This window comes from Calypte anna, chromosome 1 (genome assembly GCF_003957555.1).
Source record: "Calypte anna isolate BGI_N300 chromosome 1, bCalAnn1_v1.p, whole genome shotgun sequence".
In the NCBI taxonomy this organism is placed as follows: domain Eukaryota; kingdom Metazoa; phylum Chordata; class Aves; order Apodiformes; family Trochilidae; genus Calypte; species Calypte anna.
Window position 1 is genome coordinate 180,499,472 of NC_044244.1, and position 23,671 is coordinate 180,523,142.

The following is a 23,671-nucleotide window of genomic DNA, read 5'->3' on the forward strand; positions in this document are numbered from 1 at the left end:
GCAGCCAAAACAATGTTGTTTCTTTGCTGTGAAAATAGTTAATCTGTCTAGCTTTGGGTAGAGCTGATTGTTCTTAATTCACTGACTTCCCCTGCTCCTGTTCCTTTTCCCCTGTTATAACTGAGCAGAGTAAGAAAATGCTCCTATTATCTGTTCTGCAGAGTTCTAAAGCAGCATAATGGGTAGTGACAAAGCAGGGCAGCAAGAAAGAAAAGTATCATTTAGAATCAAATAATTTATATCATCATGTGTCTTGAGTGCACTTTAAGTGATGAAAAAAACCAGAAAGATCAATCTCTTTCCGTTTTGTTTACTGTGTATTATATTCCTAGAAAGAAAACACAGCACATTAAGATTGTCTTTTGTTTGTATTATGCAAAAACTATTTAATACTGAAAAAACGTAGCCGCCATGGAAAAGGAATTGGAATTAAGGAACTTTAAACTCTAATTACTTATTTTATATCAGATGTTACTGTAATTACATTAAAAACCCCTTTTTATCAGATCATTTGTGCTGTGTTTTCTTTATATTTCTTAATGTCCAATCTAAGTCCACCCGCTTCCACTTCAAAACCATTGCCTTTTGTCCTATCACTGCAGGCCATGGTAAAATACCTCTCTCCTCTTTCATATGAGTTCCCTTCATACATTTGCCAGGCTTTCTTCTCCAGACTGAACAAGCCCAACTAATTCCAACAGATGTAACAAACCTAAAACAATTACAAAGTTACAGAACTTACCACTTCTCCTGTAGCAACTGGCAACCATCAGCGGCCACTTCACTTGTGTTGGTCTGCATATAAATAACATAAAATAACACACATTGCCAAACAATGAATAAGTAAAATAATCTGCATAGCATTACTAAATACTAACTATTAAACTACTCTTGACAATTTTTCACATAGCACATTGCCTTTATAGGAAGAATGTAGCCTGCACAGTTCACACTCTGTTTACCCCTGCTACTTGTTCTGTGTTCAGGCCTCAATGACACTCGGTCCCATGTTACAGTCTTCCTCCTGCTCATCATCACTCTGTGCACCAGACCTGAGATAGGAACCAGTGATCTTTGAGATACAGAACCAGGAAGTGAGGGAGGACAGATCCTTCACTGGACTCTGAGAAATGCCACCAGTAGGCCCCATTCATGCACAAGGGATCCCCTGCCAGGAAGTACAATCCCCACTTGAGCTTTGAGCTCCGGCTCCTCGGTGTCACCACCTCCATGCCTCAGCTGCTATTTGACTTTTCAGCACGTAAGGGTGACAGGTAAGGTGAGAGAAAATATGTGAGAAGTTTGAGAGTGTACAACTGTTGGACTCCTCTCTGAGTTTTATCAAGATAATGTGAAAATTAGGAAATTTATGTCAACAGTGTACGGATGCCCTATAAGACAAAGCACCTCACATGTAGTTTGCAGTTCAACAATAGCCCTTCCCTAAGGCTCTGTACACTCATGTTTTCAGAATAGTTTTGTACTTGTTCTCTTCATGTTTTCCCTCCAGTGACAACACAGGCCAATTTTAACTAATTAATCTGTTTGCCTGGTAAAACAATCTTGTGAAAGACAGTACCTTTACCTTTCTTAGTTTCAGCTGAATATGTCTTCTTGCAGACAATAAAGACAGCCAAGCAGACACCATAATAAAGTTTTTTATGCTGTTCCGTATGAAAATTCCAGAGAGAACAAACTGGCAGCAGCCAGCGTTAGCTGCGCAACTCCTTTTATTAATGATAAATTTGTGCATGCTGGTAAAATGTGAAACAATGAAAAACTGTTGCTCAACTCATTGCCTAACATATTATCTTAGAATGCAAGTTAAAATGTAATTATTGTGATTAAGACACTGTGTATGTTAAACAGTGTCAAACCAAAAAATGCTGGTCATGGTTAAAATAAAGTTATAATTTTAAAATGTGACTTTATTTACAGTTAGGAGGAATTTGTAACCCAGTATTCATATTTATCAACTGGCTTATCTAGACTCTATTTTTAGTGCCAAATAAACACTGAAACATCTGTTATGTTATCTACTATTAAAAATCTCATCCCACAGAGAAATAATTTCTGTATATTACAGACAGATTAAAATTAAAAATAATCGTAAAGAATTTCATGTCCCATTTACTTGTTAGTACTTCACAATTCACATACTTCATGTTTCATGCATGGACCAAGTGCAACATGAAGCATAAAATTGCATCTCTGCCAAAACAAGATTATGAAATAATTCTTTTCAGTTTCAGCTGTTTCTTTCCAAAATTTGTAAGAAGGCCATGAATGCCAGCATATGTGATCTCATAGCTTGACTAAAATACACTATTTTTAAGGTGGCCAGTATTTATACTGAAAAAAATACTGGCAAACCCATGAACTGTGATTTCTATCTCTATTTCTATATCTATTTCTGTGATTTCATCTCTATTCCTTTATGATTATACTGAAACTTGGGTGAAGTTTGTGTTTTGGTATTTATTTTTATTTCAATTTGTAGCCCTTATTTAAACCTCAAATTTTATTTTCTAAATTAACACCTACTCTGACTCAACTCCTTTCCAACCTAGAATTAGTGTTTTTTTCTGAACTTCTAACAGCATATTTGCAGTATAATCTTTCCTTGGATAGTATTGTACTGATTTTTGTTCACATGATACCTTGCTCATGCACGTCATTCAGTCTGACAGAAAAAAAAAGAAGGTCAAATTTTACATCAGCACAAGACAAGCAATAACTGAGTTTTGCTTAGCTTGATTTTAGACACGTTTCCCAAAAGAAAAAAATGGAAAAATTCACACATTGAGTGAATTTAAGTTGTCTGAATTCCAGTTGGTTTATTAACATAAATTCTTTGTGACCGTACAGGCAACTATTTGTTTCCACATAAAAGACCATATGTTTGCCTTTTTAGAATTCTGTTTGAACTCTGAATTGCATATTTAAATTTGACCAAATTTTTATTTAACCACTTGTCTGGTATGCTCCCTTTCTGAACTAAAATAAAATATATGGCTAATATCTTATGTGCATCATATTCTGCTAAAGAACCACCTCAGGAATTAAGCTGCTGAACTGAACTCCATCTATTTCAAGTATCTCTATCAGGATCAATTTGATCAGTTAGCTTATTTTGAATGACCACTGATAGTTCTGCATTGCACATTTTTGCTTACTTCTATACCTTCTGATATCGATTTTATGGGAGCAAAAGTCATGTGAAAAGTGAACATGCATCAAGAACTAAAAGAGGCATTTATCTAAATTATCAAATCCCCACCATATGATAAAATAATAGAAAGGAAATATTTCACACAAATCTATAGCAAAAGAGGTCTTGGTGGCTCAGGAGAGCTGTTTCCCATTTCATAGCTGAACTAATGGCAAATGACAGAGAAATGAAATCCTGGTATCTAATACTGGAATATCTTGCTTAACATTGAAATAGGCCAGTAAGAGCAAAAACACACTGTAAACAAATAGAAAGTTGAGAAAATTAAGTAGTATCTCAAATATTCTTAATTTTGGTACTTGTCTATATTATTAAAGTTAACTAACTAATTTATTTCTAAGTATACTTTTGGATAACTAGTTACAAAATATTTGAGTAGGCATAAAATAGTAATTACTTACAAGATAAGTGCTGCTCTTTCGAAGTACTCAATGGCTTTTTCACAGAACTGAGTGTCAATGTAATAGGCTCCAAGCCATTCAATGACCTCAATGTTTGAAGGGAAATACCGGTATGACTGACGAAAGAGGAAAGGTGAAATAAAGACAATTTTTAGTCATAACCAAAATCTTCATGCTGCTTTTGGATTATCTTACTCAAGTGTTTAATTCTGCAGATGCCTGAAATGTGTAATATATGAATGGAAGCAGTGTGCTAAGTGATCCTGATTACTCACCTACAGGTATTCCTTTCTATAAAATATATATGTATGTAGAATTTTTAGAAATTCCCACTGAAACAGGCAGCAAAATTACCATCAAGCACAACTCCACTAGTATTCAAACTGCAATACAGACTTTTGCTACTCTCACCTTACACAGAAAAAAACCAAACTACAGCCTGAAATATAGCTGGTTTGAAATACAAGATAATTCCTATCTTTAGGCAACTGTGTACACATAATGTGAAGCTGTACCATTAAAAAATATATATGTTTACATACATAAACACACATTAAATATATATTATTGTATCTCCATATCCACTGCACAGATAGTTTCCAATCAACACAGTCATGTTACCTTGAAAATGACATTTTTATATCCATTTTTAATTTCAACGGTTTCTATACTTCAAATTAAAATTGTTAAGGGTCAATGAAATCACAACCATATGAAAAATGAAAGCCTGAGATCAAATACCATGTAGAAACATGTGCTATGTGATCCTTAAGACCTAACTATAAAAATCCAATTTGGTCAAATCTCTCTGTCTCATGAAATACCTTTTTTCCTAAAGACATTTTTAAAAAATTAAATATTTCAATTTTTAATTTGGAATAGGAACCTATGACAGAATTTTCTTTAGTTACGATAAATTGCATTGGAAAAGCAATAAAGAGCAAGTACCTCACAGTAATAATGAAAAGCTTGGGATTTATCACCTTCATTGTCATATAATTTCCCCAGCTTTGACAGTACATGCGGATCAGTTGGTACTACACTGATCAACTGCAGGAGCCACTCTACAGCTTGATTGGGATCTTCCATGATCTCATATCTGAGTTTTCTTCAGTTAAGGACTGACACGGATAACATTTTGGTATTTTCACTCAGAACTCTTACTGCTTCACATAATTTAATCCATATGCTGGAGAGAAAGGCCAGTCACTGTAAGGTGGAGATATACTTGGATATTTTTTTTTTTTTTACACACTGTTTTCATTATTTCATTCATATCAGAAAGTATTTTTGTTACCCTGAAGAGAAACACTCAGAGGCTTTTGATGCTCTTTCACTGCAAGAACACTTTGGGCTCAACAGAACCCTGGTCTTGGTTTTCCTGTCTCTTTCACTCATTTTAGTTCGACTGCCCCATTGCTAAGAATGAAGTGTGAGAACCAGAAGATTTATCTGTAGCCTTTACAACTTGCTTAGTTTTTCTTAATACATAATTTTGATGTGATTAGGTGAAATTGCTCTCCTCAGTAACAGACTTTCACCAGCTGTATGTCTAAGAGCAGTGCGTGATTAACATCCAGAAAACAAAGGCAGCTTTAGCTGCAAAACAGGCTGCAATGTGCTCTTCCCTCCTCAGTCACCCCTGAGCAGCACAATGGCTCAGACCTTTGCAGCCGTGTGAGCTGAAGCTACCACTCAACACGTTTTTTTAGTTTCTTTCTGCTGCATGATACCTTTCATGATAAAAGCTTGGGAGCATTGGTGGAAAGCAGTCTTACAGAGGAGTGGAGGAGAGATGGAGGAGAAAAGGTGCCATTTGCACCAAGATAAAGTGGCTATGCAAGAAATAAACATGACAGCCCTTTTGTATTTTCAAAGGTTACTCATTTTACTAAAATGTATTTTTATTACCTGCACTATTATTAAAAGTGTAGTATAGTAACAGGAATATGTTCTGCCTTAGGAAGGATTTTATTACAATTTGTACAGCCTCAAAAGCACTGCTGAAGAAATTTAAAAGTGCAGAGTATCACTAGTGATGTGCCCTCCAGGCCCTCCTCAACATACCACCCCTGCCATGGAGAAGAGATGTTGGAATCACAGAAGTGGACTGGTTAATTATTGACCAGACATAATGTGTCATTGGAATCTTTAAGGAGAGATGCATTTCCTTTTTAAAGATGAACTCTAATGGGAGTTGGGAGCTTGATTCCATGCTAGTCTGGTGAACACCATGGTTCAGACCAGATCTTCATAATGCTGGCTTCATAATCTGGCTTCAAAATCTGTAAAATAACAGGTTCTAACAGCAAATGCACATTATTTCTCATAATGAGCAATTTCATATTTTACACTTCTGTTACATATCTTGCAGTGCTGCTGTGTCACTGCATACTACTGATACAGTAAAAAAAGGGATTGAAAAAAAAAGCTGTAAAGGAGATCTGTTAACTAGACAGTGTACTCAGGCCTCTGCACCCTAGAGAAACAATTTTTCCCCGAAATACAATTTTAGACTCTGCCTCTAACAGTGTAATACTTTTTTTTCCACCATTATTTTTAAAGTTTCTAGCTAGGAGATGTCATCAAGTTACTAATACACGAATGCTTACTGGTCTGTTTGAAAACATTCTGATGAAAAGTACAGTAGATTTACAGTTTCTTAATAAACTTTTTCTAAGCCACACCCTAAATAGCAGCTGGTTCTCTGTTAGGATTGTTCCGCAGGAGTTGCTCCCCTTAACTCATCTTGCCAAAACTCATTTCTGCATTCTGAACTACAACTGAATCATCAGAGATGTTCTGCTAATGAATGCCCAGAAATAGGGCATTGTAGGCAGCCCCCTCTTGTACATCCTGATAGACATCCTCAAAGTGTGAACCTGACTATTTGAATCTGGAATCAAAATTCTGGGGAGAGACTTTTTACATGAATATGTAGTGATAGGACAAAGGCAAATAGCTTTAAACTAGATAAGGGTAGATTTAGGTTAGACATTAGGAAGAACTTCTTCATTGTAAGGTTGGTGACACTGATGCAGGTTGCTCAAGGAAGTTGTGTATGTCCCACCGGTGTTGAAGGTCTGGTTGGATGGAGCTTTGTGCAATCTGGTCAAGTGGAAACTGTCCCTGACCATGCAAGGGGATTGGAACTAGATGATCTTCAAGGTCCTTTCCTACACAAACCATTCTGTGGTTCTATGATTATTGTCATATAAAATCAGCAGCATTTTAAATATTCCAGGACACACTCCAATGCTGAGTGTAAGTATAATCCCTGCAATGCTAACAGCCTTAATGCTTTTCTTCACTTGCTTCACTGGAAATATCCAACAAATCTGTAAGTCTATTTTCATTTTTACAAACATCAGAGATGAATCTACACTCGACCATCCTAATTATAATGGATACTACAGTAAATTTCTAAGTTGTTTTCTCATGATTGAAACACATATTTCAGATTAAATGAGTTTACTAAAACCACCATTCCTTATAATAATCCAGAAAAGGATACATGTTTGCTATCTGGTGAAGAACTTGGGCACTATTTCGAAGGATTGCATGGAGCTTCAGAAAACAATCCAAAGCTTGATCTATTCTGTTTAACTTTTTGTACGTTAAACCTAAAAAGAAAAAGGTTACATTATTAACACAAGGGGGAAAAGATTACTTCAGCATATTAACCAACAGAATAACCAAGCAAAATTAAATAGGAACACGGTGTCCAGTAGCAGTGTAACTGCTTTGACACTGATGGACTTTACTCTCAAGTACCATGCTTATAAGCCTTACCAGCTAGTGTAACTGTTACGAAACTGATAAACACACAGAACACAAACATAATCAAAGACCAAGAACATATGCAATCTCTCTTTTGAACAAGGTCAATGATAGAAAGGAAGGGCTTTTAGAGAAGAATGATGCTGGTAGTTTCTTATGCTAAAATGGGTATATGTTCTGTCCTATAGAGGACAGAATTTTTTTTGCAGAACAGCTAAGAAGTACAAATCAATACTCTGATATAACATACACTTCTGATTAATGTAATAAGAATTAATATATATTTCTATACAAGAAAATTCTTAAAGACAGATTGTCAGAAACACTAGTATTACCTTTAGACAAAAGCTAAATCACACAAGCACTTTTGGCTTACCAAGATTATAAAGTGCTTCAGTGCATGAGGAATCATTCCTGAGAGCTTCCTTATAAAACTCAGCTGCTTTTTCATAGTCTCCACTTGCAAAAACAGTATTTCCTTTGTTAGTTAGAGCTGCTGGATTGTACCTATCAGAATTTACAGCTAAATCTGCATACTTAGTTGCTTGTGCCAATTCATTCTCCTACATAAACAAAACAAACACTATATTAGTCATTTGTCAGTTAATTTTCTTGCAGCTGTGGCTTCTTACTCTTAATATAGTGGAATTTCAAAAGACTGAGGATGAAAAAAACCCAAGATGTTCTGTAGTCCTAAAATATTCTGTTTGTATTTGCATAACATGGATTATCTCTTTCAAGTTCCAGAGAACTTAACACTTGTGACATGTTTTGCTACTCTGTCACGTTCAGTCTCGGAGTTCTGTCACAACAAAGAAGTTTTTATTTTAAAAAATCCTCATGCCCTACAAACTTCATGGACAAATGCATTTGCCTAAGCTTTATACTTCACGTGCTACTGAAGTACAGCCAGGGTCATCAGGACATGAGTTTTAATTGCAGCTGCTGAACTTGTGCACAGATCATGCTGCAAGCACACTTCTCAGGCCTGAGGCTCAATCTCACTCATCCTTCCAGCAACAGGACACAAATGACATGCTCCAAACTTCAACTACAGCCAAAAATGGGTAACTCATCTAACATGCAGTTTCTTGCTCTTTACAGAGACTATTCATAAAGACACAAAAATTGCTAGAAATACACAGAAGATGCTACATAAACTTCAGTTCTTAACCAGTTTTGCTAAAGCAAACACTTACCAAATAATAAAGGAATGACAGGTTTGTTGCAGCTGCACTCTTTACTCTGCTGTCCTTTTTTTCAAACATTTTTAAAGTCTCCAGAGCCTAGAAGTAATTTGGAAACAACTTAATTCCCACTGAAGCAAATCTATACCAGAATTATTTCAAACAGCATTGATAAATGACATAGTAACAAACGGCTAAAATTATCAACTCACATACATGACAACTACTTGTAACACACGCTTGTAAGGGTGCACATACATAAGTGTAACTGTATTATAAATAGTATTAATCTTGGTCACAAAATTTCAATAGTATTAGTAACTTATTACTTTTTCAAAACTTAGATATATACACTGAAGTACACAGATACCTGACAGGTATCTATACATACAAAACACAAGTTCATATTATTTGCTTTTAATGTAGACAACTAATTTAAAGTCTCATACCTATATTTCCAGTTCCATAAGTGAACACGAAAGGACAGACATTAAAATTCTTATTAAAAAGCTAAAAATGTACATGCTGTATTAAAAAAATTACACTGTAGAAACTGTATTTCAATTTACAGTTCTTTTGTGTAATGGGAAGAAAACACCTAATTACTGAAACATGAAGACTGAGGAAAGAAGATTTGTTTTAAAAATCTTTTACATAAAAATTAAATTTCATACTTTTTTTCAAAAAAAAAAACAAACTATGCACAAACTTATAGCTAATAGACTATCAAAGAAACTCTGAACTTAAAACCAGCTTTTTTTCTCATTGACTATGTGAAAACATTTGTAACTGCAGACCAAATTATTAAAAAAAACCCTGGCTTCTTTACACTATGTACTAACTACACAAACTTATAATACCAGAGTGAGCCTCAGTTCTATCACCTCTTGTAACACAGATGTGGCAACCTCAACTTAGCCACCAATATTAACAATTTCTAAGTTTCCTTCTTCCTTTTCATGAAACTTACAAGCTGCTGTTTACATATCAAAGTGAATGAATGAGACCATAGGAGGAATTCCAAAACAAACATAAAGGAAACAAGTTTTAATTGACTGTCATACATACTGTTTTTATAGGTACTTGACATAAAAACCATGACTGTACTAATGATGTGTGAAATGACACAGTTGGATGTAGATCATTGATTTAGTCAGTTACATTCCACCTAAGAACTATGAACTATTAAAGAATATAACATTCACTTAGAATACAAAGTTCTCTAAAGAAAAACACCAATTTCAATCAAGATGAGCATTTTGGATGTTATGCTCTAGATTTTGTGGTCTCTGAAATGTAAGTATTCAACTACAATGATTTTCAATTTTTGTATCTATTTGTTACTTTCTCCAAAAAGGGAAGAGTCCCAAATATTTACAAATGTAACACTGACTATATCTGAGGTACTCTACTCTTAAGCAAAGATTTGCTTTAAGTAAAATTTGTGCATTTCTTACATTTCAGCAAACTTAGAGCTATATGGTTCAAAGTCACCTCCTGAAAAGCCATTTCCCATTGTAGCCAGTTGATTCACCTTTGCTTTTACTGCTAAATGGCACCTTTGATGATAAAGATTAGAGTGAAAGTAATAGAGGATGAAAGACTCTTGACTCTGTTGACTTGCTGATAAACTATCTTGCAGGTCCCTCAAACCTTTTCAGCAATTACAAGCCCTGGAATGAAAGTCCATAGCAATATTTTTTGTGTCCTTGTGAAGTAGAAATGCATCATCAGCTACATTTTTATACTTCTAAATAACTCCTAACTTGTAAATCCCAAAAATGATGATTATTTAGATTCAACAATCAAAACAAAGATTGTCCAAATAATTCTTTGTGGCATGTTTTCAATGTATCTGAATTATGTGCTCACAGAAGGTGAACTGCAAAGCAGCTTGCCTGACTCAAGGAAGGGTCAGCCAGAGATGCTAAGGAGCTGCGTGGCTAACATGCAGAATGCTGGTTCTAAATTTACATTCAGTGTTTTTCTTTGAAATTAAGAAAACATTCAAAATATCCAATTAAAAAAAAACCCTTATAGCAAAATACAACCTAGACATATTATGGTAATTTCCACACTGAATTTTGGGGTTTTTTCCCCTGCTAATACTGTTTTATAATAACATGCATTGTGATGAGCACCAACTTAAGCCCATTCTATTTACAACAGAAATCTATTTTACCTCTCTTTTTTTTAAACTCAGTAAAATCTTCAGCCTCAAAACTTGGCAGCTGCAGTTTTATTTTAACAACAACAACAACAACAAAGAAGACCCTCTTCAATCACCATTCTGCTGTCCCACTCTACTAGTAAGTAGTGCCAAGTGCAGGTTAATGATCTTCTATCTCATAGTCAAAACAAAAAGAGCATCTTCTCAACTTCCTCTTAACTTTCTTTCCCTTTCTCTCTGTTGCAGTATTTCACAGAAACATCACCAACCATCCCTGTATCTCATTTTACCTTTGAGAATTGATTTTATTTTTAACCTCTATAGGATACTAACTGGAAACTGCAAAAACCATCAAAATAGTAAATTCTTGAGATCATGTAACTGTTTAGCTATCTGTAACATTCACTCTCCAAAAGCTATGATCAATAAAGCTATTGGATTTGTTAAAAAATTTCCGAGCTCTCAAGCTGCTTCCTGATCTCAGAAAAGCTATCAGACATACAGTATTATGAAGGACAACTCTTGCTGTATCTACAGGGAAAGGGAAGAGAATAGGGCAGACAGGAGGAGCAAGAGCTGCTCAGGCAACAAAGAGACAGGGAAAAGTGGGCTAAAGTTAAGCTTGTGGCCCTTTGTGCATCCCTCCAAGTTACAGGAAGATAAAGGACCTCAGAAGACAGCAGAGGTATTCAGCTTCAGCTGTAATTTTACTGTATATGATCTTTCATATTCTTGCCACTCGTGCATACCCAGGGGTTGCTATACTGCTTATTTATTCAGCATTCCTACCATTGAATATACTAAACAGTGCATATTAGAAGGAAACTAAGTTGTTCTCGATCTGCTCAGATTTCAAACCCAGCCTTTTTTCACAGGCATGACAATTTTGACAAAACCCTGCTAATTTTAAATTGTTCCACATCCTAGAAAAACTAGGAGGAAAAAATGGATTTGTCTTAAAATAAAACACTTAACAGCCTTAACTGCAAACTATACTTATTAGCAAGAGATTGGTGATGATTTTTATCATGAAGGCAGTTCAGGATAAAATTCATTAGAAGAAATTAGCTATTGGAGGGCCAGTTAAAGAGAGAGACCTTACCTGCATAAACACACATAAATAATTTCAATATAGCCATAACTTATTTCACTTGTATATTTAAATAAATAACAAAACTATGAAAAGGGAACATATGCATGATAAAAACTGTAAAATCACAAAGACTTTGGTAGATTTATCTTCTGAACTTCAGCCAGTTTATTAATTTTGAGAAGTTACACTTCCACTTGCAAGTATCAATACTCTTTTGATGACTTTATCCACTTGAAGGCAACAAAATTTAGTTTTCTTAACTTTGAAATAAACTTTGTTCACTGCAACTTCTGTGGCAGAAATTTAATTCAAATAGAATTCATCTTTTTCAGTGTTTCTATAAAGTTATTTTACTGTGCAGCATCAATATAATTATTATGATAGCATATTTTTCAGCAAGGGAAAGAACGGATTTATGCAGTGGCTTTTGCAACACATTATTAAAAAGAAAAAATGTGAAAAGTTACTATACCTGGTTAAAGTCCTGCTGCCTCAAGTAAGTAGTGGCTTTATTTATTTCCAGGTCATTGGCTAACTCTACGTAGTGAGAAGCTTTTACTACTTCAACACACCTGTAACAGAAAGAAAGTCAAGCAAAATGCATCTGTGCAAATGCCACTCTAAAGTTACACACTTTTGCAGCCCATTTCCTCCCAAAAGGAGTTATCTTTAGCTGTTCTTTCTTCACAGAGGCAAAGAGCATTTTGATTTAAATATTTGAAAAAAATGTGTTACTCTCACAACTTACTTCAATAATAATAGTGTTTCTGGTCTCTCTTTTGAGTCAGATACCTAAACATCACATTATTTTTCATCACTGAGTGATACTTGATGACAGATATTGACTAAGATAGTTTTTCAAACTATTTTCTTTGGATATGTTTTATCAGCTGATTCTTCAACCTGCTGCATATAGTACCAAAGTCATTATTTCCCCAGCTGTTTATGATTATTAATCTGGTTTTGTAAAAAGCAGGAGAGATGGACATATAGGTTACACAAAAACAAGCCCTGCTTGAGTCTTACCAGTCATAGCCCACTGCAAAAGATGTCTCAATTACAGGTGCAATGAGTTTAGCAGCTGTCATGATGTATTCCTCTGCCATGGATTTCCTAAGGAAAGAAAAAAGTGACACATGAAACAACACAAAAAAATGTTACAACTTTGAAAAAATGTGTACAAAAAATAAACAAGTGTTCTTCCTGCATTCAAGACCATCTTACAAGTCAATCCAACCAGACCCTGCTACTGCTGCTTCTCTATACCTTGATAAAGCCCTCAGTTCCATCTGGTTTCCTTTCACTGCATGCTGTAGTTGGATTTAAAAAAAAAAAAAAATCAACAATGCTACAAGTTTTAAGTAGCATAGCCTGTAAGTGAGCATTTGGGGTAGATACACTAATACATGCAGTACATTAAACTGAGCAATCTAATCAGTGCATCCAAGTGTGTTCTTTACCTAAGAATTATAAGGATACTTTTATAACAAGAACTGTGGACACGTGAGAAGACTGATAGTATTTTCAGAAGCTAAAATTCATGGCACCACAGTCAAGAAAGAATTGACTCCACCATTACCTCTCACGTTCTATTTGTCTTAAGCTGTCATTTTTAATGGCTTCAATCAGTAGATTTGTATGTGCATCATCCTGGAGGAGGACAAAACAAATGCAAATTATGCCATATACATGCATTTTAATTCTTTTATAGACAATACAACAGTAAATACAAATTTATGCAAATTACATAGTCTGTAACATCAGTTATTTACTTTTCAAATTTCAAAACATGAGCTTCAATTTAAAGTAGTTTTCTAACCACAAATTCTGACATTTGGAATTATAACAACTTTAATCTGGTTCTTCTGCTCACTTACTTGGCCATAGCTCACATCAGGCTTGTTAACAGGTGTAGTTAATGTTACATACATGAGACAGGGAAGTCCTACCTTCTCATTACAATATCCCACACAATCATCTTGTGGTTTCTTTCACACATCTCTGTTAGTCCTAAAAGAACTAATACAATTATGATGGGCAGCCACCCCTTCCTCATTTATATATGCTTCATATATTAAAACTTTATTTCTTTATGCTAGAACAACAGGAAGCAACATCTAATCTAAAGGTGCAAATAGTTCAAAGACTGATTATGTCTTTGACCTTGATGATTGCTAAGAGGACACAAAAGGCTTGTCTTAATATTTCTGTAAAGCGTATTTCTAAACATATTAATTACTTTTTCTTTTCTTTAACATCATGAGCATTGTACAAAGGAAGATCAGTTTCCAATAAAGTCTAATAAACTACAATAACATGCGAACTTAACTAAAATTTTCTTCTGTAAAATAACATTACAGTATTACAGTACTACAGTATTAGCACTCGAGATCACTTGAATTAACCCACTAATTGCTTTGCTCCCTCTATTTTAGCTTATATTTTAATAAAATTTTAAAGAAAGGAGGCTAAGTGGCCTAGAGAAATTTCAACAAATGCATTATGAAGACAATCATGTAGAGTGGGTTTTATGTACATCATGTCTTTTGAGGAAAAAAGGATTTGAACATTGACATCATTTTACACTTCTAAGCAGTACTGCCATACTAACATCGTACTGGTAAGGAGTTATTTTAGATATGTAAATACACACTGATTTACATGCTCAGTATAATTCAGGCATTTGATGTCACTCCCCTGTTCTTCTGATACAGCATATAAAGACACAGTTTATTTTGTTCAAACATACACAGTCTGTTTTGTTCAAACTTACATTTGGTGAAATGTATTTGTCATCATAATCCACTTCCAAGGGAACTGCAATCAGTTTTTGGAAGGCTGTCTTCATTTGCTCACCATTTCCAACAGCAAAATAACATAGGATTAAGTTGAAGCCTGCTTTTAGGTTTGGAGACATGCTCATTATATATTCAAATGAAGAAATAGCATCAAAGTACTGGCCAATTTTAATAAATGCAATTCCAATGTTTTCCATTATTTTAATCCTAAGGAAAGAAATCAAGATTAGGTTATACTTTTAACTATCCAATCACACTGTACCCAAACTTGTATTCCAGAACCATGCCTAATAGTAGAAACTTACCTCATCTCTTTGTGGGTACTAGGAATCTGGTCCAGAGCCATCCGGTAGAATTTGACAGCTTTTGAATAGTTCCGTTGTTTAAAATATATATTTCCCATATTTACCTTCAGTCTTCCTATCAAAAGAAGCCAATGAGTTACAGTCTTTTAAAAGTATTGTTACAGCACTCTAAAATTGCTTCAAAGTGAAGATAAGAACAGCTTTCTAGTAAATTTGTTTTTATTATAGGTTATCAGCACCCCTTTAAAGAAACATTTTGTAGAAGAGCCTCCTGTGAATTTACACTCAGGAGGAGATGAAGCAGTAACGAAATCTGTTACACTGTAATCTGTAACCAGTGTAAGATGTGTTCTGATTTTGATTGGGTATTGAGGAATGAAATATTTACAGTGCTGTCCAGAAAGACAGCTGCAAACAAGCATTTCTGAGAAAAGTGCACTATAGGAGTCTCAAGGATATGCAAATAGCTAAAAAGAAGCTTTCAGAAGGGAAAAACTGAGACAAAAGAGACAAAAATAGTATTAGAGCAGACAACATAGTGTGTGCTGCATGAAAAAATTATACATTTGACTTTATGTTTGTCTTAGCCAAACCACATTAAGTTCTACCAAGTCAGAGATTATGAGTATATGTTGTCCACTGTGGCAGACACAAGGGATGAAATCTCTGTGATCTCTCCACACAAAGTCCTAATGTAGAATACCTGATTTTTAATGCATCTTGGAAGGTACCCTACCTCCATTGTTGAACATCTTATTCTTCACTATAACTTGGTAAGTATTCAGTGCTTCAGCATACATTTCATTAGCAACATACTGACTGGCCAGATTGAAAAGAACCTACAGAAAAAAGGGATTATAGGTAAAAGAATGTATGTTGTTCTCTCAATATCAGAAACTAGAATGTATAATAGATAATTTCAAATCAATGTACCTTGGAAGTATTGCTTTTACCAGAAAAAAAACAAGTTTCAAATCTACTTATTCTAGATAATTTTTGTACCTCAAAAGCTACCATTAAAAGTCATGCAAAGTGGACCTTAGATCTAAGTAAACAGAATGTTACAATGCTAGGGTGTTAAAAAATATTCATACAAGATCATTCATAGCAACTCTAAGCAATTCATGACTACCAGCATATGGAAGACACTCCTAATACCTGTGGTCTCAGTTTATGAGGAGAGAATTTTTCCAAACTGCTGTTTCAAAACAGAAGTTCTGTTGACGTCAGGTAAAGCATCTCCACATTTTCCCCTCAGCTTTACTCTGACCTTCATTGTAAAATTAATAGGTCTCCCCAACTATGAATAATATTAATTGTTAATTATTTTCTCCCTACAGTGCTACCTGGAGTATAACTTCAGACACCCCTTAAGAATTTTTATTTATGTTGTATCCTTTTTTTTTAAGAAAAAAAAAGTCTACTACTTTGAAAACCAGAGTGTAAATCTAAATGACTGCTTTATGATTCAGGATTTAGGAATATATCCTATATAGGATATATCCTATTTCATGTAATATGTTCTCTGCTACTAAATGGTTCAAGTAGAAGTCAGTGTCTAATCTCTCCCGTTTTCTTCTCCAGGCATGTTACATTTCTAGACTATTTATTTAACACACACACCAAATACTGAAATGTCTCTTTAGGAGGTTTGCTATCAATAACTTTCACACATAGAAGATTTCTAAGCACTTACTGAGTAAGTGAGGTCTAAGTTGATGTTTTCTGGAGCAGCAACTTGTTCATGTTGTCTCACCAATAGTCTTTCCTTTCTTCCAGCCTCTTTTGCTTTTTCCAGAGCCTTTAATAAAATAAAAGAATTCAGGAATGTCTTGAATCTTACTAATCCAAAAAATACATTCAAAACAACTATGAAAATAATATACCTGTATCCATTTTCTTTAGATACACAGACTGAACCTAGAGACTGAAAAGTATCAATATAACTCACAGAAAGGTGTTAATTAACAACACGCAGCCGTACAGTCATCTAAGTTTGCTTATTTATATAATTTTAGAGCACAGTCACACATGTATATGCCATAATCATGACCCTAGAAGACCAAGAGGTCCAGGAAGAATTAACAAAACAGGCTGGCTCATCTTCTAGTGAAGGTGAAATTCAGATATTATATAGGGAATAAATTAGGTCTATAAGGATACTTATCCTAAATTAACATAAGGAATAGGTAGACTTCTTTCATACTCTCTGATCAGTAGCTAGCAGCAGCAGCAAAGCTCTACTGAAACGCAACATAAGAGGATCTCTGTCGCCTTGAAAGGTGGATCCATCCAGTCTAAACATCAGATTTAAGTCTACTGTAGGGCTCAGAGTTCTATTGCTAGAAGCCTTCTTGTTAACTCCCCAAGGAAGTAAAAGCCCTACAGTGGGGACTGCCAAGCAAAGACATGCTAAGTGAAATCCCTCTCTCCAAAGGAGTTACCAGGCTATTAGCTCAACCAATAATCCAAAAATCACTGCAAAGGAGTATGACTGAGGTAGAGCAGGATCCTAGATATCTTGTCCCAGAAGGTGCAAGCATGAAGGCTGTCCTCACACTGTATGGTGTCATCATGACACCAGAACTGCCTAGGCTGACCTATCATAATCAAGATGATCAATCTTGCCAACTTTTCATCAGGATCACTGGAATCAGTGCACACACTGAAGAGGCTTTTTAACCAGAGAAACAAGAACACATTCAGAAAGCTTTCTTCTCAAAAGTAACAGATACAAACTTCTTTATAGTAGGTAAAAAGATATGGGATGTTGCCTATCCTGAAAGACAGTCCTCAAGACAACTTTAATCTTCCAGTCATACCATAAGAGGGTAAATGTTCTATTCTGCAATTGAAAATATTCACTACATGAAACAAAATAACTGACAAGTACATTGCTGCTGTACTAGATCCAAAGGTAAGCTGATGTTTTAAAGAGAGGAGAACACCTTGAATCAGGTATGCTTAATGAAACACTGGGTATTTCTCTGCTAACAAAGAGAGACCTCACCACTGTAACACTGAGTACCTCCTCTACAGGACTGAAACGTGCAAATAAAGAATTACTACTTAGGAAATCCACCAAATAAAAATAAGATTGTAAAAATAACATGTAGTCTTACGCATGCACCACACAGGCACACAATATCACCTTACATAAAAGAGCTAAAGGAGGCTTTCACTGTTCATATAGAGCACGTCAAGTGCCTTCAGGATTAGAAAGCCCTCACTGTCACCAAGTCCAGTGTTGTTCCTTAGAGCTGAACAGATTCTAGATCTCAATGCAAAGATTTCTGAACAAAGATGATCAAAAGATGCCTTCTCTTTAACAGATCCAAACTGCAGCTTAGGCTACCCATACATTAAGACAGCTGAGGTAAGATTAAATTATGCTGCATCCACCATGTTTCGCAAAACTTTGAGACTCAAAATTGCCTGACTCAGAGCGTGCATAGATAAACCTTTTTGTCAGACTCAGATGACCAGTTCTGGATGAAAATGACATTATCCAAAAAGCCCAAGCACCATCAAGGAAACAGAATGTGTCTCAGACAAGATCCTTACACACCTGAGGATCAAATACTGCAAAGATGCCAATTACAAGTCTGGTATTGAAGAAGGGTCACCCATTACCACAGAGCCCGTAGGTCAGACAAGGCATGTCTGTGCCAGTATGACTAATTGATCAGAATCCTTTGAAGAAGCCAATGGAAATACAGGAAAAGGAGGTTTTGTAACCCTGAAATCTTAAGTATATAAGCAAGAAATGCAGCTCTTACCTTCTTTTTATTTTGGCAACACAATCCTGGATTAGAAAAATCGTAATAAGAATTCAGATGATTTTAATAATTTTAAATGTTTGAACTCAAGTCAACTCAACATCTATCTATTCATGTTGTTCTTCACATAATACCAAAAGTGAAATGAAATCCAGAAAAATTACCAATTTCAAGTCTCCACAGCTGTTGGCAATGCAGCTTTCTTCAACCAGTTCATTCACTTTTTTTTCCAGCTGCCTAATCTTCTCTTCTGAGCTGAAATAAAAATAACAATAAAAGGATTAACACTGGTACCATAACTGCAAACTCCAGGCTTTTATGCAAGATATTCTCAACAAAACATAGTGATGTATCATATCTCGCAACTAGCTGGTCTTCCCATCAAACAAAACATAATTTTACATTATATCCTCTAAAGATAACACATTCCCACTTTTAATTTGAGACCAGAGACCTAAGAAAACATAAATCCTCTGAGACCAAGATAGCCATATGAATTTCATCGCCCAAATTTGTTCAGAAGAAATACAGACAGAATAAACAGATGGGCTGGTAAAATTTTCAAAACAAACACCTTGTAAGTTAAGAGTTTGGGCTCTCAAGAGTTTCCTAACTGCCTGTTTTTAAACTCTGCTCATGCTTGGATTTTTTTGTTGCTCTTGGTGCTTTGGAATAATTTCATGCAAAACTGAACACACCTGTCCGAATTTTTCATTTCCAGAGGTGGAGCAGGACCTCTTGCTTGGCCAAGTGGATCAAATGAAGAACCTGCAAAATTAAGGGTACTGAAAACTGTAAAATAGCACATCCCTCTGACATCTGGGTGTTTCTGCAAACCATACCTCTCATAGCTGCCTTAGTGTAACCTGCAGCTTGCACTGCTGTCATGGGTCGAGCAACGCCATCCTTAAATAAAAAGGAATACATATTAAAACAATCTTCCTAAAAAACAGATTGTGGACAACATAGACATCAGTTGCACGTTACAAAACCTTAAATGTAAAAATCAGTTGTTACCACTTCAGTAAGCCGAGTACTTTAAAAAACATTTTTATTTCTCAGATGATATAATCATATAATATGGATTTGTTCAGTCTTGAGAAAAGAAGGTTTAGAGAAAACACTTTCACCATGTTCCAGGTATTTTAAGAGTAGCTACAAAGAAGGTGGAGACTGCTGTTTTGCAAGGAGTCACATAGAAAAGACAAATGGGTAATGGGTAAAAGTTACTCCTGAGGAATTTCTGATTAGATAAAGGAGGAAAATTGTTCAGAATGAGCACAATCAGCCACTGGAATAACCTCCACTGGGAAATGGTGTATTGGCCAACACTGCATACTTTTAAGACTCAGCAGGGTGCTGAGCCACGTAACTGTGTTTAGCCAAGAAAGCTTGAATCAGATGATCCTTGAGGTCCTTTCCAACCAAATAATCTATGATTTTGTAAGTACCTACAAACCAGAGAAGCAAATACTATCTGTAAACTGTAATAGACACAAAGGAACACTTACTACTTTGTATACACTTTATATGTATTCAGAATATTTTCAAACATCTTTCACTTTTAGAAGAGCCTTAAGAATTTTTGGTCTTGATCTATAATGTACTCTAGTTTCCTGCCACACTGTTTCAGATCTCAGTTTCTTTTTTTCATTTTTATTAATAATTAAAATAATCCTATGATATTATGGATCAGAACGATTTACTTTATCTAAATGAAGACAGGAACAAATGAACTACAGCTTTTTTTTTGGATTTGTATCCATACATTGCCTCCCAACACAAAAATGACCATACCCCATGTCAGCTTAGTAAACCTTCCACTCAGTGTCCAAACACTGAGTGCACTAATAAACCTTAATGACTCCGACCAGATTTCACCTGGAGCCTTCAGCCACGAAGTCTAACCATAGGTCCAGGACTTTTATATATAAAACTCAGCCCTGGTCCCTCAGCCTTTCCTGAGCTTTGTTAGAGAACTAGCAGTTTTCACATTAACCATAGCTATGCCAGAATCTACCTCTCTTTTATTTCAATTACAAATTACTCACTGCATGTCAACAAGTGTTAAAACACACTACACTGGTCTCCAACCCTGTGCTCCTAACAACCATCATGCTTTCTGACAATAGTAGCTTCAAAAAAGGACAAAACAAAGTGTAATAATTTTATTATTTCTATTAAATTTCAATACTTGTATCAAACTCAAGCACTTATCAGAAAACTTCATTGATCCAATTCAGTATAAAAGGTAAATATCGAAATTTTTACCTGTATAGTTCCTGTCATTGGTCTTCCCATAGATGAAGTTAAACCTGCCTTTGACTACAAAAATAAGTTGTTTAAAACTAGCATTCACAAAGCATTAGAAGCCTGTAAGTCTATGTACAGTCTTACCAACATGGAGTTTTAAGAGTTGATCTAATTCTCACATAAATTCGTACCAAAATCCCCATTTATGGTATTCATATGCAATACACTGCCAGTGTCTGGCAGACTTAAAGATGCTGAACTCCATTTAGTACAAACTCAAAACGTTTTTTATATGTATGTGGATATTTCTGTCAGACCTTTTAAAAAGATGCATAGACATTTACTGTTTAAGTGGCAAATTTATTCTTAGTTAAGCATGCAATTTTCATTAAGAATACAACAGAACATAAACATACCCCTGATCCAGTAGCTAAAGGTCTTGAAGCTGATGTGCCAGGAATTTTGGCTGTCAACTGTGTCGAAAAACAAACAAACAAACAATTAACAACCATATGAGTTAATTATCAGTCTTTCCATATAGTTTCTACACTAGATTCAAAGAAATAATGCTCCAATTATTATAGAAAGAATTCTCTTTATAGTCCCAGATACTTCAGCAAAGTATTAGCATTAATCAGGCAGCTCCAGCTCTTATTTAGACATACAGTATGTACTGCTGGAGTGCTGATGCCAACTTTATGTTTAGTTTTGAAAACAAATATAAGATTAAGTCACAGCTAAATTAAAGTGACAATAAATGTAAATTACACGACTATGGAGATAAAAATTACCCTGTTAAAAATAATACCTGTGTTCTAAATCCCACTGTTTAGTATGCATCACAATTTTTTATGTCTGAGTGAGTAATCCCATGTGTAGAAGATCAAAGAAAGACCTTTCAGAATAGATCATTTCGGTCTTTAACATGGTTTAATCGCATTTTATAATTTTATTTAGGACTCTAGAGAAGATCTTCACTACTGCAATGTATTTTAAAAGATGCTTACAGGTGGTCTTCTACCATGACTTGTTCTTGCTGCCTGTTGAAAAGCTACATCATTTTCTAAATCCTGTGAAGAAATAAAAATATCAGACTTTTTAAAACCACAACACTCAAAGACACTATTCCAGGACCTTATGACTACTGAAAACAGATCTATCTGTTAAAGAAAAAAAAAATCATCTTCCAAAAATACTTTACTTGAAAATAATTGAATGACAGTTTTTACAGACAATAAATAACAAGTACATTATTTGGTCTTTTTTTTTTTTTTTGGTATTTTAGATCAGGAGATGTAAAAACATCTGAAAAATAAAAATATACTGAGGAACCAGAACTTTAGTGATAAATTTTATTTATGTCTAAAAGCTTACAACTAGCACTATTTCTAAATTTTAACATTAATGCCTGCCAGTGCCTTAAGGTATCTCATGTCTCCAAGGTCATGCTGCAACTGCATGAATTTGGCACTGGGTTTCCACACAAGATGCTAAATCTTCCAACACTGGCCCTGCTTTGAGCAAGGGAGTGCATTTTGACCAAATGACCTTTCTGTTGCTCCAACTCCACTACATAAGGAGTTACCAGAAAGCAGGGTTACCATAAGTCATCTCAGATGCTCTACTGATTGCCCAGAGACCTGCAGGACTCCACTCTACTGTTCCATCCTTCATCACAGTAAGACATCAATGACCTACTGACCAATAAGTAGACTCCTTTGTCAGAAAACCTGCAGCTGCATGCTGTCTGGGAAACACCACATTAAATGTGCCTGAATGTACATGTAGACTTCAAATAACTAGGATTTTATACTTCATAAATTCTAGCCATTAAAGCACACTAGATCTGCCATGGGGCACACATAAGCATTCTGTCAGAACAGAAAACTTTAAGAAAACCCACAACAAAACAACCCTATACAAAAAGATCCTGGTGAAACTTTATATAATTTCTTGCTAAATAAAGAAAACTTTTATTGTCAGTAGTACACTTGTGCATTACTTTACCCACTTGTTCTTATCTTGTACTTAGAAGTTAAACTCCTACATATGTGAAAGATGGGAAACAGCAAATATTTTTACCTCTGTGTCAAACGTGGGATTATAATCATTGTAGCCAGAATAAAGATCATCTTCATCAGCCTCAGGAGCTAGATGCACATTTTGCATCATTTTTCCTGTGAAACATTTAGCATGCCAAGTATTATTTCAGTGGTTTTATATTTTCTTTTAATGTAAAATATAAATAGTAATAAGGTTTACAAGTTCAAAAGAGCTCCAACTTCATTTTAATTGCTACCTTTGAAACTCAAAATAAGGTGTGATTAGTTATAAAAACTAGGGTTTGCCCACAGACCATTTCATAGTTAGATTTTGTTAGGTATTTATACTAGTCATGAAAACTGTTTTAAAGATACACATCATTAAAATTTTCATAACAAGTAACTACTACTTTTAGAATGGTATCTTTACATTCTTGGGTAATTCAGATTTAAGGTAATTCTCTCATATTCTAAAGCTTGCCTTTTTTATGTGAAACCATAGTAGTCACTCTAATGAAAGACATCTCTTTTAACTTCAAATCTTCCTTCCTTCACGTACAAACACGGCCACAGCTATTCTCTGTATGCAAATCTATTCTCTATATGCAACATTCTTCATATAATTGTGCCA

General features: G+C 35.0%; 1 protein-coding gene across 2 annotated transcripts in view; it reads right to left on the reverse strand.

Annotated features, from left to right (window-relative positions):
• The window catches only part of IFT88 (intraflagellar transport 88), a 41,307-nt gene that overhangs the window by 16,997 nt on the left and 639 nt on the right, over positions 1–23,671 (reverse strand). The window contains exons 2-21 of one of the 2 annotated variants that reach the window (XM_030450805.1): positions 23,081–23,175; positions 22,006–22,068; positions 21,415–21,471; positions 21,017–21,070; positions 19,588–19,651; positions 19,444–19,513; positions 18,910–19,000; positions 16,663–16,767; positions 15,703–15,805; positions 14,967–15,081; positions 14,637–14,868; positions 13,443–13,513; positions 12,890–12,976; positions 12,336–12,435; positions 8,613–8,699; positions 7,790–7,976; positions 7,148–7,256; positions 4,582–4,732; positions 3,634–3,749; positions 743–795 (exon numbers count right to left, since the gene is read on the reverse strand). In XM_030450805.1, coding sequence (XP_030306665.1) covers positions 743–795; positions 3,634–3,749; positions 4,582–4,732; positions 7,148–7,256; positions 7,790–7,976; positions 8,613–8,699; positions 12,336–12,435; positions 12,890–12,976; positions 13,443–13,513; positions 14,637–14,868; positions 14,967–15,081; positions 15,703–15,805; positions 16,663–16,767; positions 18,910–19,000; positions 19,444–19,513; positions 19,588–19,651; positions 21,017–21,070; positions 21,415–21,471; positions 22,006–22,068; positions 23,081–23,170 — 2,005 coding nt within the window. In that variant the 5' untranslated portion in view covers positions 23,171–23,175. The remainder of the gene's footprint in view (positions 1–742; positions 796–3,633; positions 3,750–4,581; positions 4,733–7,147; positions 7,257–7,789; positions 7,977–8,612; positions 8,700–12,335; positions 12,436–12,889; positions 12,977–13,442; positions 13,514–14,636; positions 14,869–14,966; positions 15,082–15,702; positions 15,806–16,662; positions 16,768–18,909; positions 19,001–19,443; positions 19,514–19,587; positions 19,652–21,016; positions 21,071–21,414; positions 21,472–22,005; positions 22,069–23,080; positions 23,176–23,671) is intronic. The other variant, XM_030450812.1, reaches the window with a different exon arrangement.